Below are 16,945 nucleotides of genomic sequence, written 5' to 3' on the forward strand. Positions count from 1 at the left end.
CCCTTCAACTCCTTGTCTTTTCAAGTACCTATTCAAATGTTCTTCAACTTAGCGATTGTATCTAATTCCACCATCTTGTCTGGCAGCATGTTTCATGTATCAGTACACACTGTGTTGTACACTTATCTCTCAGGTCTCTTTTAAAACTCTTCCTTAAACTTATTATCTCTTATCTTTTATTCCCTTAATATGGGGAAAATTCTAACTATTTACCCTTTCTATGTATCATATAATTTTATATACAACTGTCAGGTCACCTCCTAAGCCTCCGCTCCAGGAAAAACAAGCCCAGCCTATCCAATCTCCCATAACTAAAGTCCTCCAATCCAGGCAACGTGCTGGTGAATCTCCTCTGCACTCTCTCCAGCGCAAGCACGTCCTTACCGCGTGAAATACTCAGCACTGCGTGCAGTAATCCAACTGTGGCTAAACAAATATTTTGTAAAATTGCAACATAACATCACAACTTTAATGTTTCATGCCTTTCTCTATGAAGGCAAACCATATGCTTTCTTCACCCACTATCTATTTGTGTGAGCATTTCCAGGGAATTGTGGACTTGAACCCCAAGCTCATCTGTTCATCAACATTCCTTCGAACCCTATCAATTACTGTGTCTCTTCTATCACTTCCCACAAGGTATCACCTTGCACTTGACAAGATTAAATTCCACCTGCTAATGGTGCACCTAACTTTCTAACTGATCTATCTCCTGCTGTGGTCTTAGACAACTCCACCAAACTTCATGTCATCTGCAAACTTACTAAACAGACCTTCGACATCTGCAGATGAGTTGTTAAGTTTCTCTCTCTCTCTCTCTCTCATACACACACACACACACACACACACACACACACACACACACACACACACACACACACACACACACACACACACACACACACACACACACACACACACACACACACACACACACACACACACGCACACACACACACACACATCCCATAAAGGCAACCCCTGCATTACAGGAGGGGATGGGAGTTGAATTCTTAAATAATGGTCTATAGTGTGATTTTCCATTATACAGATCCGTGTTATCTGCACATGTGACAAGAAATGGAAGCTGAACAAGTATTTTACTTATTTTCACACAAGTTTCATAAAAGTGAATTCTTATTCTGAGTATCACACTTACTGGTAGTGATTTGTGAATTCTGTTATAGTGAAATTTTGTTATCCAAAATGCCTAATGTTGGGAGGGTGGGATCACCTTTATATCATAAACAAGTAACCCAGAACCAATCCCTGCAGTACACCACTGGTTATAGATTTCAATCAGCCTTCTCCCACCACCCTTTGCCTCCTATCACCAACACAATTTTTGGTTGCAGTAGGTCTATATCCCTTAGGCCCCATGTGCCTTAAGTTTCAGGACTGGTCTATCACATGGGACCTTGTCAAATGCCTGATTAAAGTCCATTTAGACAATGTCTACATCATGCCTTCATTAATCTTCTTATTTACCTACTTAACAACTCAAATTTGTGAGATTTCCCCTACACAAAGCCATGCTGTCTATCCCTGCTTTTCCAAATGGCCATCCATTAGGTTAGGCTAATCCCTTTAGGTTTTTTCCATTAATTTTCCTGCTACTGAGGCCTGTAGTTATCTGATTAACCCTGCTGATCTTCTTAAATAAAGGAACAACTATTCTCAGCTATTCTATAGCTATTCTCAGTCTTCGGGCCCTTGCTTGTTGCTGGTGAAGATGTAGACATTTCTGTCAGGGCCCCAGCTAGTTCTTGCTCCAGATTCTCCAAGTGTCCCTCCTTGAACTCACCATCTTCCACAACCTTCTTGCTGGTGAATACAGATGAGAAGTATCCACTTAGGATCTTGCCTGCATCACCTGGTCCCACACACAGATTACCTCTTTAGTCTCCTGATTATCCTCTTGTTCCTGATATACTTATAGAATGCCTTGGAATTCCCATTAATCTTACTTACCACTGATAATCCATAATTCCTTTCTTCCTGAAATTCTCTGTCATACATTCTATATTTTTCAAGAGATGCCTACCTCTTCCATGGGCCTCCTTTTTCCCCGATCAAACATTCAAAAGTTCCCTAATCTTGCTACCTTTGTCTTTCACCTCTACTGGAAAATGCTGGTAGTGAATTCTTACTGATTCTCTTTTCAAACAGCTCCCATTTCTCAGCTGATACTTTACTCACAAGTATCTGCTCCCAATCTACTTTCACCAGGTCCTCCCTTACGATATTGAGGTCAGTCTTTCCCCATTTAAGATGTTAACTTGAAGGCCAACGCTTTCCTTCAGTAATCTGGAATTCAAGCTTTGCAGCTGAATGCAAGGCTGTGGATCTGGAAGTGTTTCATTTGGTTGTATGTATGTAGAGTTCAACAAAAATAAACTTGAATTTAAACGTGGAAAGGTCCAATAGATCAGGACAGGAGTCAACAGGGAGTTGTTTGAAAACAAGAATGAAGGTTTTGAAATCAAGGCCTAACTTAAACTAGGAGCATCAAGCACAGTGAGACAGAGCAATTTAAGTGCCATGGTACTTTGGGTTACCTTGGAGCAAAGTGTTGTCCAGGGCAAGGAGGTTAGCGATAATGAGAGGGGAGGCAGGGGTCGAGGTTTCCACCAACTGATGAGCTGGGGCAGGGGCAGGAGGAGGATATTGGTGGACCATGTGCTGGAGCTGACCTGTTCATCAAAGCTCACACTAAAGTTGGTTCCGATCAATTTTCCTCACATCCCAATTGACTTTTAAAATTGAATTTAATTTTTTAATTTTATTGAGATACAGTGAGGACTAGACCCTTCAGGCTCTTTGAGCCGCACTGCCCAGCAACCCCGATTTAATCAGGACACGATTTACATTGACCAACTCTTTGTAGGAGGAAACCCATGAGGTCACAGGGGAGAGGGAAGAATATACAAACTCCATACAGGCAGGGCAGCGGCAGGGATTGAACCTGTGTCACTGTTACTGAAAATTGATGTGCTAACCAGTATGCTGCTGGCTGCTTGAATTGCATCCCGCTCCAGATTGTATCAGTCTCAGAAGTGGAAGCACTTTCAATGGGCAATTATCCTAATAACTCACACGCCATCGGAAATGGGTTGAAACTGGAGCATGGAGGGAAACGTGCAGACTCTGCGCAGACAGCACCCAAGGTCAAGGCTAAACCCAATTTGCTGGAGCTACGAGTCAGCAGCTCTACTACTGTGTCACTCTGCCGCCTAACTCCAGGACTCCAAACAAACTGATTTAATCTCACACGGTTTCCAGCGAAGGAAAGGAGTTGGGGTCTGTGGAATGGAGTCTGTGGCGGGGACTGGCATTGATCATCTCCGTATTCAGTCAGGAAGAAAGTATTCACACATCCAGTACATTATTATGCAAACAATGTAATAATTGTATGATGACTCACCGTGTGATCCCCCTCTCCTCAGCAAACAGATTCCAGGTTCAAGTCATACTCTGGACCCAGCTTGTGAATTAAGGAGGCTTATTGTCGCTCTTCAGTGCAGGAGTATAAAGGAAAACAAAATGGTTGTTACCCTGGATCTGAAGCAGCACTGAATAAAAAGCATGAAGAACACAGTAAAAAGAAACAAAAAAACACAGTAAGTATAAATATAAAAGCAACCCTATAAAACACAATGTACAAGTTATGTACACAGACTGATTGTTCATACATAAAGTGATGCTAGGTGTTGAAACGTGGTGGTGACGGGTGGATTAAAGGGTTAATCTGCTTCACGCCTTGGAGGAAGAATGGGACAAACAGTCCATTCGCAGGATGGTTGGGGTCTCTCGTGATATCGCTGGCTTTTTCTGGTAACGTTTTGTATACATTCAGTGGCTACATTATTGGCTAATAAAGTGGCCACTGAGTGTATGTCTGTGGTTTTCTGCTGCTGCAGCCTATCCACTTCAAGGTTCAATGTGTTGTGCGTTCAGAGCTGCTATCTGCACACAACTTTATAACACACGTCACCTTCCTGCCTTCTTGAACCAGTCTGGGTCATTCTCCTCTGAGCTCTCTCATTAACAAAGCATTTTTGACCTCAGAACTGCTGCTCGCTGATTTTGTTTCTGTTGTTTCACATCATTCTCTGTAAACTTTAGAGACTGTTGTGCATGAAAATCTCAGAAGATCAGCAGTTTCTGACATACTCAAACCACTCCGTCTGTCACCAACAACCATTCCACGTCAAAGTCACGGAGAACACATCTCTTCCCCTTTCTTATATTTAGTCTGAATAAATTAACCTCTTGACCATGTCCACATGCTTCAATGCATTGAGTTGCTGCCACATGATTGGCTGATTAGATATTTGCATTAATGAGCAGGTGCACATGGGTACCTAATAAAGTGTGTGGAGATATATCCTTGATGGTGGGTAGGCTGGTGCCGGTGATGTGTTGGACAGCTTTAACTACCCGTCTGTCGTAGAGCCCTCTTGTCCACTGCAGAGTAGTTTCCCAGCCACACAGAGCATGTTAGGATGCTCTGCACTGCACATCTGTAGAAGATTATGAGTTTTGCTGTGCGTAGATCAGCTCTCTTCAGCCTCCTCAGAAAATAGAGGCTGTGCAAGGTGCATGTTTGTGGTCTTCTGCTGCTGCAGCAAACATCTTGCCAGTGCATGACTGGAGGGGACCCACATTGTCAGACATACTGCCTTTCCATTGAGTTCTTAATCCAAGTCTCTTTCTACCCACTGAGGAGGTTTTGTTTTGAAGCAGGACAGTGGGGTTATCTCCAGTGAAACCATATCTATTCCTCAGCTAACGTTACTGAAAGAGCTTATCGGAATGATTGTTGATGACTGGAGCTTGCTAAGTGCACATACTTCCCCACAAGTGCGATGCACTTCAAAATATTTACTTTGTTCACTGTAAAGCATTTTGCATGATCCCAAGGCCATGAAAGCACTGACAGAAATGCATGTCTTTTTTCTGGACCCACATAGTCATTCTGGGAGGTCTGAACCTCGCTCATCCCACAGGCTCAGTGCCTTCAGTTTGTCAAGGCATTAACTGCTGAGCAATTACATACCAAGCTGTGGAAGCAGGTGAACGGTGAACTGAGAGACAGTGTGCATGGTGATGGAATGCCTTTAAAGGTTAAAGACGCAGGAAGATTAACAGGCCTCTTTCTCTCTGATATTCAAAAAGAAATACCTACATATGCCCTCCATACAAATACTAATATACTGTATTCTCGCACAGCCGTCTTCATACACACACACACACACACACACACACACACACACACACACACACACACACACCATTTTCTCTCTTGCACACCCATGGACAGACACAACTTTGCACAAGCACTCTCTGACACATGCACCCTTGCTGAAGTCCGCAATCAATTGCTTGGTCTTGCTGACCTTGAGTGCACGATTGTTGTGACACCACTCAACCAGCCGATACTTCTCACTCCTGTATGCTACCTCATCGCCACCTGAGGTTCTACCAGCAACAGTGGTGTCATCAGTGAATTATAGATGGTGTCTGAGCTATGCTTAGCTACAAAGTCATGACTAGACGAGCGATGAAACACTATGCACTCAAGTAGAAGATGAACATACTTGGTCACATATGCTCACCAGGTCTCTCCCATAGGCTTTGTCCCCACACGCATAAAACCACAAAGACAATGCTGACACTCATACATACAAACCTTCCCTCTCTGTCACAGACATGTTGTACCCTCTTTCTCATATGCAGGTACACAGATATATATCCCTACATTACTCTTTTCATGCACACTCCATTCTCAATACCTCTCCCACAGTCCCATGCGCTTGCTAACACAAACAAACGCACACACACACACTAGCAAGCTGTATCCCCTCTCTGTCACCACCTCCCTTTCACACACCTTTGCTGATGCACACACATCTCAGTCTCTCAGACTGAAGTCTTCTCTTACTCATGCAGTTACATACATCCTTTCTCTCTCAGAGGTATACAGATTCTACTACACTCTCACACACACATAAAAACACATACCAACCAACCCCTTTATACACACGTTCTCCCTTACACAGTCACACTCTTCACACCTTCTTTGTTCACTTATCTTCTCTCTCACAGATACATTTACACAGACTCTCTTTTACAATCTCTCTTAAACACAACCTCTTCTCAATGCACGTAAGTGCAATTGCAAAGAAAGCATAACAGTACCTCTACTTCCTTAGGAGTCTGTAGAAATTTGGCATGACATCTAAAACTTTGACAAACTTCTATAGATGTGTAGTGGAGAGTGTATTGACTGGCTGCATCACAGCCTGGGATGGGAACACCAATGTCTTTGAATGGAAAATCCTGCCAAAGGTAATGGATTCGGCCCATTACATCACAGTAAAGCCACTGAGAATATCCACATGAAATACTCTTGTGGAAGAGCAGCATCCATCATCAAAGATCCTCACCACCCAGGCCATGCTCTTTTCTCGCTGCTCCCATCAGGCTAAAGGTACAAGAGCCTCAGGACTCACACCACCAGATTCAAGAACATTTTCTACCCTCAACTAATGCAAATATACATATAAAACAAGTTAGCAGTAATAAACCTAAAAGTGTAGGAATAATAATAAACAAGCTCTATCGATGTCTAGGGGTAAATAAATTGTCATAGAAAAGTATAAGGTTCAGTTCAGTTCATGAGTGCTGATATAGTTATGGTTGTTGTATTGTAATCGTTGGAGAGAGAGAGAGAGAGAGCGAGCGAGATGTAACAGCTACAGTCAGGCAAACCTTCCTTTGCTTTCTTAATCAGTCGTATCGGTGTGGTCATTCAGTTATGACCTCTCCGTCCTTCTGCTAGACCGTTCTTCTGTGGTGGACTCATCACTCTGGCATGAGTGGACACACACACACAAGTCCCCACTGGCCCTGCTTTAACACTGTGAGTTTTACTGACCGATCTCCTGGTTCGGTCTCCGAAGCCCCCATCTTTCTTGTGAGTTCCAACACTCAATCAGTGATGCACCATCAATAACTCACACTGAGACGTAAGGCGAGATATCGGCTTTTATTGACTGGAAGAAGGAACCAGGAGTGAGTGTCTATCATACAATGTCTTGGAGACTGAGGCCGAGCATCAGGCCGCAGATCTCCTTTATACAGGGGCCTGTGGGAGGAGCCACAGGAGCAGTCAGCAGGGGCGTGTCCCGACAGGCACAGAGTTCACCACAATCAGTGTCCACTGGCGTGTCTGGAGGGTGTCTCTCCAGATCTGTCTTTTTATCCCTACTATCGGGGACTCAGCTATCCATCACTCCTGAATGACTGTGTCCATCAAATAAGGCCACTCCTTCAGTCCACTGAGGAATGTTTATGAGCAAACTATTGTCCTTGCAGCGAAACAGTAAATTATTCAAAAAGCAGTCACAATATGGTTAATCAGCAATTTCCCCCTCTCTCTTATCTGTCGCAGATATTCTCGCCTGTTTTTTGTCTCTTTCTCATGGTCAGCATGGCAACAGTAATAGTTTGTGTTTCTCGGGGGGGGGGATGGTTAACCCTTCACCCCATTGTCCATCAGGTCTGTTCATCCCTCATAACACTATTTCTGGTGTTCCCACATCTGATGGTCTCACTTGAGGGACTTTTTATCTCAATATCTCATGTTCTCGTTATTTATTGCTATTTATTTATATTTGCATTTGCACAGTTTGTTGTCTTCTGCACTATGGTTGATGTTTATTGATCCTGTTATAGTTACTATTCTATAGATCTACTGGGTATGATCACAGGAAAATGAATTGATTGTTTATGGTGACATATATGTATTCTGATGAAATTTACTTTAACATTCTCAGTCAAGCTCAAGCCAGGTTTATTGTCCTATGCCCAATTTTATAAATCCCATGAAAATGAGCTTTTTTGCAGCAGCGGCAGCACACTACATTACAAACATCACAAACAGAAACTTAAATTGACATAAATTATATCTAATTTACACAAAATAAATGTAACAACACTAATGCAAGTTGAGAGTGGGAAAGAAATATATACAGAGCTGGTGGTAGAGTTTTTCTGGGTTGGTTCATGAGACTGTTGCCAGTAGAAAAAAAGCTGCGTTGAACTCAAGGGTGTGGGTCTTCAGGCTTCTGTACCTCCTACCTAATGGCAGCATTGAGAAGAGGGTATGGCCCAGATGGTGGGGGGGGGGGGGTCCCTGATCACGTTTATCACCTTCCTGGGTCATTGCCTCATGTAGATGTCCTCGATGGTGGGGAACTGGCTCTCTCTCTCTCTCTCTCTCTCACACACACACACACACACACACACACACACACACACACACACACACACACACACACACACACACACACACACACACACACACACACACACACACACACACACACACACAGAGCCACTCCTGGGATAACGCCATTTACCCATGGCTGGCTGGCAGTGTTGAGTGTGCCCTTGAAACCGGATGGATCCAGTAATGAGTTCCATCCCTCTAACAACTTCTCTTCAGCTGTTCTGATCCTTGTCGTTCAATAACACATGGATTGGATGGCGTTTCTGATGTTTAACTGAACCAAAAATACTTGCAGATATTGGAAATCTGATTGTCTTGTTTACTTCCCGAGCAGCGGGTGGTGCTGCTGCATAACATCTCCTGTGACCTCAGGCGCTGTCTATATGGAGTTTGCACATTCTCCCTATGACCTGTTTCCATTGGGTTCTCAGGTTTCCTCCCACATCCCAAAGACATCCAGATTGGTGGGTTATCATTGTAGATTAAGCCTCGGTGGCTGGTGGAAGAATCAGTGAACAACAGGAGGGCAGGTGAGGGAGAATAGGTCAGAGGGAAATCAGTGAAGGAATGGGACTGATGAGAAAGACTCAGTGGCCAAATAGACTCCTTCAATATCTGGGAAAACGTACTCAACTTCTCTTCCGGCCTGTTTCACATTCCCTGCTTTCCCTTTGCCCTGATCTGACTACAGGTGGACTGTAAGAGCTTTCTAACTGGTTGCATCATTGTCTGGTCTGGAGAGGTCACTGCACAGGTTCAGAAAAAGCTGCAGAAAGTTGCAAACTCAACCACCTCCATCATGGGCGCTGGCTTCCCACCATCCCGGACATCTTCAATTGCTGATGCATCATAAAGGCAGCATCTGTCATCAGTGAGGAGCTACAGGAGTCTGAAGACGCACAGTCAAAAGTTTTAGGAACTGCTTCTTAAGACCATAAGACACAGGAGCAGAATTAGGCCATCTGGCCCATCGAGTGTTCTCCTCCATTCAATCATGGCTGTTCCTTTTTTCTATCACCTCCTCAACCCCAGTTCCCGGCCTTCTCCCCGTAACCTTTGATGTCATGTCCAATCAAGAACCTCTCAAGCTCAGCCTTAAATATACCCAACAACCTTGCCTCCACAGCTGCACATGGCAACAAATCCCATAAATTCACCACCCTCTGGCTAAAGAAATTTCTCCGCATCTCTGTTTTGAAAGGGCGCCCCTCTATCACCATGGGAAACATCCTTTTCACATCTTCTCTGTCTTGGCCTTTCAACCTTAGAAAGGTTTCAATGAGATCCCCCCTCATCCTTCTAAATTCCAGCGAGTACAGACCCAGAGCCATCAAACGTTCTTCGCATGATAACCCTTTCATTCCTGGAATCATCCTTGTGAACCTCCTCTGGACCGTCCCCAATGCCAGCACTTCTTTTCTAAGATGAGGGTCCCAAAACTGTTCACAATACTCAAGGTGAGGCCTCACCAGTGCCTTATGAAGCCTCAGCATCACATCCTTCCTCTTGTATTCTAGACCTCTTGAAATGAATGCTAACATGGCATTTGCCTTCCTCACCACTGACTCAATCTGCTGTTCTGCACAAGGACTCCGAAATCCCTCTGCATTTCAGATTCCTGGATTTTCTCCCTGTTTAGAAAATAGTCCGCATGTTTATTTCTACTACCAAAATGCACGACCATGCATTTTTCAATATTGTATTTCATTTTCTGTCTTCTTGCCCACCCTGCTAATCTGTCTAAATCCTTCTGCATCCTACTTGTTTCCTCAATACTACCTGTCCCTCCATCAATCTTTGTATCATCTGCAAACTTGGCAACAAAGTCATCTATTCCATCATCTAAATCATTTATATACATCATAAAAAGAAGTGGTCCCAACACCAACTCCTTCAGAACACTAGTCACTGTCAGCCAACCAGAAAAGGATCTTTTTAATTCCCCTTTCTTCCCCTCTGCCACCAGATTTCTGAATGGGGGATGAACCATCCCATGAAAACTACCTCACTGTTCTTGCTCTCTTTTTGTCCTACTGACTTTACATATATTTACACATAGAATGGCCACTGTCATGGTCTGGTCCGTGAAGTCCGCGTTCCGTCTCACGGTCTGGTCTGTGGACTCCAGACTCCGGGTCTTCTGGCGTTCCCTTGTCTCATTTGGGCTAAATTATAGGCACCTGATTCTCATCTTGGGGCCAAGAATATAAGTGGCCCTGGGTTGGAGGCTGGTTGCTGGTTCATCTCGTCAGTATCATGTTCTTGCCTCTGTGTGGGTTTGTCCTGTCGGTATCCTGTCCTCACCTCCATGGGGTAAGTCAGGCCGTCCTTGCTGTAACCCTGAGGCTGGACTGTTCCCTTCCTTTCCTCTGAAGCCTTGCCTGCAACCTATATCTGGGGCCTCACCTTGCCTCTGCCTCACCTTGCCTGGAGCCTTGCCTCACCTTGCCTATGCCTGGAGCCACGCCCTGTTTGGAACTGTCTGTGTCCATGCCTTCGCTAGGTAGGTTCAGCCGTTCTGCCGCTACCTAGCGTTGGGAACTGTCTCGTTGTGTTTAGCGTTCTGTGTAATGAGTTCCGGCCCTACGTCCTGTACCCAAGGAGGGGTCCCGGCTTGGTGTTCCATGTTCCTGTCTCTCCCTCAACTCTGTGTTCTGCATTCCTGTTCTCCCCTGACCCAGTCTTTGTGTTCTGTGTTCCTGTTCTCCCTTGACCAGGGCTCTGTGCTCTTGTCTTGTCGATGTGCCTCACCCAGCCTGGTGCTGGGATTCCCTTGTCCTGTGCTGTGGTTCCCTTGTCCTGTCCATGAGTCTCACGTCCAGTCCTGTACCTCTCCTCATCCTGTAGACACGTCTTGTCTGAGCCTGGTTCTGGAGTCCGAGTCCGAGTCAGACCCAGGTTCTGGGTCCTTGTCCAGTCTCTGGCTCGGAGTCCAAGCCCAGGCTCCTAGTTGCCAGTTTCCTTGTCCTGGTTCTGCTATCCTCATCAAGTCCTAGCCCAGGCCCAGAATCTTTGTCTCTTCCAGGGCCTGTGTCGTGTCCAGCGTTCTTTCTTCCTCATTCCCTTGCTTCCTTCTCATGCCTGGTCCTGTTCCTGGTGGTTCAGTGTCTGTGTCTTGCTTTTGGGTCCGCTCTCAATGCCCCCATATGACAGCCACTCTGTTCTGTACAGGAGTGGAACCCCATGTGGTCTTCTGCCCAACCACTTCAAGGTTCAACATGTTTCATTTTCAGAGATGCTGTTCTGCACACCACTGTTGTAACATGATGTGGTTGGTTATTCGAGTTACTGTCACTTTCCTGCCAGCTTGCACCAATGTGACCATTCTTCGCTGACCGATTTTCCTATTTTAATTGATTATTATTTGATGTATTGCATTGTACTGCTCGCATAAAAGAACAAACTGACAACGAACGTCAGGGACAATAAGCTCGATTCTGATTCTCCTTCCTTTTTAACACACAGCCTCGCCTGCACTGAACCCCTTTCTTTCCCTTCTGAGGTGGAAGTGAAGCAGAGAAGGGACTATTTCGACTCATTAAGGCGCTGCTCAGTGACCCCCCACTTTGACCCCGCAGTTCACCCAACGACCCTCTCTGTTTCGCGAGGGCAAAGCCCTCAGCATTTTCGGTCACCCCGCCACCCGCGTAAGCAGTCTTTCGTAATCGAAGTCGGAGGCGATATAAAACAACAGATTTAGTTTCTCTCTCGCTCGCTGTACAGCAGCAGCTTCCTGCTTCAGACCTTGGTGTGGGAACTGCGTGCAGGCTGCAAGCCGGGTTTCGAGGAGGCTGGTGTGCAGTCGGGGTCTGCTGGCCAGAGAGAGGGAGGGCGGCAACTTCAGTCACCGATAATGTCTTCCAGGACTCAGGAGACCTGTTCCTCCTGTGGCACCTCTCCGCTGCCCTCCCAGCAAAACCTCGACACTTTCTTGGAAACCTGGGCTGCGGGTGGCGCCGGCGGAGTGTAAGTGTAGCCGGCTGCAAGCCGTCGGAAATGGGGAAGCCGTGGTGGAGCTGGTCGACAACGCCGACACGAGGTGTAGGAGCGGACGAGGGAGAGAGCGAGAGGGAGAAGAAATGGGCTGAGATATTCCAGCGTTTTGACACGAATAAGGATGGACAGGTGGATATAAAGGAACTGGGAGAAGGCCTGAGAGCCATGGGCATATCGATGGAAGGCAACACTGAGCAGGCACGGTATTTTTCATGTAATGATTGCCTTTGTTTCGAATTTAGACTTGTTCGGTGAATCCAACCGATTTTATTGCTCCCCGTTGTCGGGGACGGCGGTTTTGCATCGGGCTTGTGGGTAGTTGATATCAGCCGGTCCCACGGCATGGGTCTGTCTGAGTGGGAGGGAGGTCCGACAGTAGCTGGCGAGTGGCGATATGGGGCCAGCACTGGTACAATGCTCTCCGATACTGTCCCTTCCTCTTTCATAATACGGAACGCAACATCTCAGAATTAGCTGACCTCACTGGGGCAGGAATCACATGACTGGGACGCCGACTTATGTTACTAGACATGCTGCGAGCTGGGACAGACATGTTACACACACGTTGTGTTGGGCATCCCGTCAGTACTTTGCACACATGGTGTGTGCGGGACAGTTACACACACGGTCAGAGCTGCGACAGTTCTTTTTTTACACACACACACACACACACACACCGAGTCAGGGTGATAGAGTTGTGTTGCGTACACGGTCATATGGGGACAATCCTGTCACACAAACCGCCAGTGTTGGTTCAGTTGTGTTCACACACACTCAGGGCTGAGATATTAGTCAGTCAGTTGGGATTGTGTTACACACGGTTAGTGTTGGGCCGGTTCTGTTACACGCAGTTTGGGACTTACACAGTCGGTGTGGGACGGTTCGGTTACTCGTAGTGTGAGACTGTCTGTTACACACAGTCAGTGTGGGACGGTTCTGTTACTGGTAGTGTGAAACTGTCTGTTACACACAGTGTGGGACGGTTCTGTTACTGGTAGTGTGGGACTGTCTGTTACACACAGTCGGTGTGGGACGGTTCTGTTACTGATAGTGTGGGACTGTCTGTTACACACAGTAAGTGTGGGACTGTGTTAAGCACTGTCAGTGTGGGACGGTTCTGTTACTCGTAGTGTGGGACTGTCTGTTACACACAGTCGGTGTGGGACGGTTCTGTTACTCGTAGTGTGGGACTGTCTGTTACACACAATCGGTGTGGGACTGTCTGTTACACACAATCGGTGTGGGACTCTGTTACATGCAGTCGGTGTGGGACGGTTCTGTTACTCGTAGTGTGGGACTGTCTGTTACACACAGTAAGTATGGGACTGTGTTACGCACTGTCAGTATGGGACGGTTCTGTTACACACAATCAGTGTGGGACTCTGTTATATGCAGTCGGTGTGGGACGGTTCTGTTACTCGTAGTGCGGGACTGTCTGTTACACACAGTTGGTGTGGGGACAGATCTATTACATACGTCAGTGTTGGGCCAGTTCTGTTACACACTGTCAGAGTGGGACTGTCTGTTACAAGCGGTCGCCGAGGGACTGTCTTACACGCGGTCGCCGAGGGACTGTCTTACACGCGGTCGCCGTGGGGACTGTCTTACACGCGGTCGCCGTGGGGACTGTCTTACACGCGGTCGCCGTGGGGACTGTCTTACACGCGGTCGCCGTGGGGACTGTCTTACACGCGGTCGCCGTGGGGACAGTAATGTTACACGCGGTCGGCGTGGGGACAGTAATGTTACACGCGGTCGGCGTGGGGACAGTAATGTTACACGCGGTCGGCGTGGGGACAGTTATGTTGCACGCGGTCGGCGTGGGACCGTCTGTTACACGCACATCATTAATGCGGGACTGTCTGTTACATACACCATTAGTGCGGTAACACCCTGTTTGTTCTATTACATATAGTCAGTGTTGTACCTTTCTGTTACACACAGTCATTACTTGGACTTGCAGTCCCTTTTGCACACTGAGCTGCCAATGAGATAGATAGGCAGATTTGGCCAAGGCATTGAAGTCAGTGTTCAGCTAATTGAGGATTGAACAATCAACTCTTATTAATGGCCTGTGATCCACACCCTTTGGAAGTATTTGACATCCTGTGCTTGCTGGACTGAGCTCTCCTCCAGCTTGCTGTGAACTCGTCACCTCCCGTACCTGCCCCAGATTCTGTATACAAACACTGTCTGCGCTCCTATCCCTGCCAGGTGCATGACTCACACCTTGCTCCTGAGTTTGGCCTTGAGTTTCGGGTTAGTTATCTGTGCTATTGCTAAAGTGGCATTGTCCCATCTCTGCTGCATCTCTGGCCCGCTTCCCTTGTTCTTGTGCCCTCGACCAGGAGGCTCCTTGATCTCTCTCTCTCCCAATATCCAACTTGCCTCCCTCACATTGTTCATTACCATAGCTGTGTCAGAGCCCTGCAGCATGCCCTGGGATGTGTAATACCTGGACTAATTGTCGACTCAATAATAATCCGTCAAATGGGGAAGCAGCTTACCTCTGAGTGTTCTCCATCCAGAAGATGACCAGATGGGAGGGTCTATTTCTACCACATTCCTGACATAATTCGAGTCATTTGATGTTGCGGTACTCAGAGGTTGGCAATTAGCTTGCAGATGTTTCATCACCAGTAGAGGTGACATCCTGAGTGCGTAGTTGTTAGTTTTCTGTCTGGGAGTGCTCACATTTATGTACTCTTTCCCCCCCATAGATGACACTTATTTCAATGTGTTTGTTTACAAAGTTATCAGAAGGGAGCTGCACATCTGACAATTCTCATGCCTGCTTCGTGTTTGCCTGTGCCAGGACCTCTGCAGTGTCCCAATTAAAGTGGTGGTTCTTCTCGATCTTCATGAACCGAGACCAGCGAAGGAGATCACGTCTCCGTACCGCCAGTTGGTGTCCCTGTATACAAACGTGTAGAAATAGACACCATCTACAAACCCCGATGAGCCAAAGAAAGCCAGTAGAATTCAAATGTCCACTGAAGGGGGACCAATCAGGGCCAAGGCAAACGAACGGGCCAATATAACTACAAGCATCTCCAGGGAGAAACACCAACAGCACCGCATTCGACCGCTGATGATACACCTGCAAGGTAATTGCCAAGATCAGCGAACACTGCAACATCAAACGTCTCAACTCATTACTAATATTCATCATTATCCTCAATAATTAGAGTCAATACATCTCAAGTCTGGGTCTGTTAGATATACTTGTTTTAGAGATAATTCTAGGGCTTCAGTCTCTGCAAATTGAACTGTATGATTCCCTAAAGGATGCGCTTGCAACTCATGTTGTTCAAATTCAGTTTCCGATATAAACAATTTATAATCGGGGCAGAGATTATAATTGAGTGTATTTTCATTGTTGACCCATCACAGTACTATAGGTGAGAAGGGTACTGTAAAGGATGCTGTGCTATCTTAGGTCGTAGAGAAGATGGTTTTGCATCTTCCACGACGGGCAATGATAGTAAGTCATAGCCTCAGGAACATATACCCACATATTGTCTTGTAAAAGTACAGAGCATTCTGGTTAATTGAGACATATCACAACCAGGGCACATTGGCCCAATTAAGTTGCTGCCCCAATTAGCCAAAGTTTCATAGAAATAGTTAAAAATTTATATGAAAGACAAACTACAGTTTAACAGAGTAACAGATTATGAAATACAGAATAAATTAGAACATGACCAAAACTACTAAAGTACGGTAAAACTATGTATTAGTTCCTGATAGTTATCAACTGAGGAATTCATCTGGTGTATGCTGACGTGTTCTTTCGATTGACTGTGAATGAACAAAATCAGCACAGACGCCTGTTACAGACAGTGGACCACCTTTGTACAATGCTTTCAATGATAACATTTTCCAAATCTTCATTTTCATTGTAACATTCAAGATGATTGTCGATACCTTCAAATTCTTTGTAGTGCCTAACTTGTTGAAGTAGTGAAATTGTTTCATTTTCACTCCTGACAGTTCCTGGCATCTTCAAGCCTGCACGTTTGAAATCGCAGCTGAAACAGTCTGAAATGTTTATTACTCGCCAATGATCAGTGACTGAAATCACTGCTTTTTGAACATAGTCAGATGTGATTTTTTAAAAAACTGTTTGCTCTAAGCACAGTGTAGTGTCTAACGGCCACATGACATGTACATGACTGATGCTAGTTAGAAAATGTTCTGCAACAGTCTCCTATTCCAATTGAGCGACATTCTTCTTGGCAATTCCTTTCTCCAGAAGAGGTTTGCCATTGCCTGCTTCTGGGAAGAGTCTTTACAAGATGGGTGATCCCAGCCATTGTCAATACTCTTCAGAGATTTTGAATAAGCTCTTCTCGGGCTTCCAGCCGGGTATAGGTATTAATTTTAACTGGCAAACTCGGCCATCTTCATCAGGGATGATGCCTAGGCATTTTTAACACAGTGGTATACCTCTGCTGTCTGTCCCTCCTGATTCGTTAATACTCAAACAATCAGGTTTCCGCTGTCCCACTTCGTTTACAATCAAATTCCAGTTCTTTCGTATAGCGAGCCCTTCATCTTTGTTAAAATACTTATTCTCTAGTCTTAAATCTTTTTTTTTTCTAAATCTTTTTATTAATATTAGTAATATGGACAGAATACAAATGATATATT

General features: G+C 45.6%; 1 protein-coding gene and 1 long non-coding RNA gene across 2 annotated transcripts in view; both read left to right on the forward strand.

Annotated features, from left to right (window-relative positions):
- Positions 1 to 11,690, forward strand: part of LOC132406529 (uncharacterized) — a 48,965-nt gene extending 37,275 nt beyond the window's left edge. The window contains exons 5-6 of the long non-coding RNA XR_009516189.1: positions 3,447 to 3,620; positions 8,988 to 11,690. This is a non-coding gene — a long non-coding RNA (uncharacterized LOC132406529). The remainder of the gene's footprint in view (positions 1 to 3,446; positions 3,621 to 8,987) is intronic.
- Positions 11,691 to 12,022: 332 nt separating this feature from the next.
- Positions 12,023 to 16,945, forward strand: part of LOC132406526 (mitochondrial adenyl nucleotide antiporter SLC25A24-like) — a 56,654-nt gene continuing 51,731 nt past the window's right edge. The window contains exon 1 of the mRNA XM_059992319.1: positions 12,023 to 12,490. Coding sequence (XP_059848302.1) covers positions 12,293 to 12,490 — 198 coding nt within the window. The 5' untranslated portion in view covers positions 12,023 to 12,292. The remainder of the gene's footprint in view (positions 12,491 to 16,945) is intronic.

The sequence above is a fragment of the Hypanus sabinus genome, chromosome 16 (genome assembly GCF_030144855.1).
Source record: "Hypanus sabinus isolate sHypSab1 chromosome 16, sHypSab1.hap1, whole genome shotgun sequence".
In the NCBI taxonomy this organism is placed as follows: Eukaryota; Metazoa; Chordata; class Chondrichthyes; order Myliobatiformes; family Dasyatidae; genus Hypanus; species Hypanus sabinus.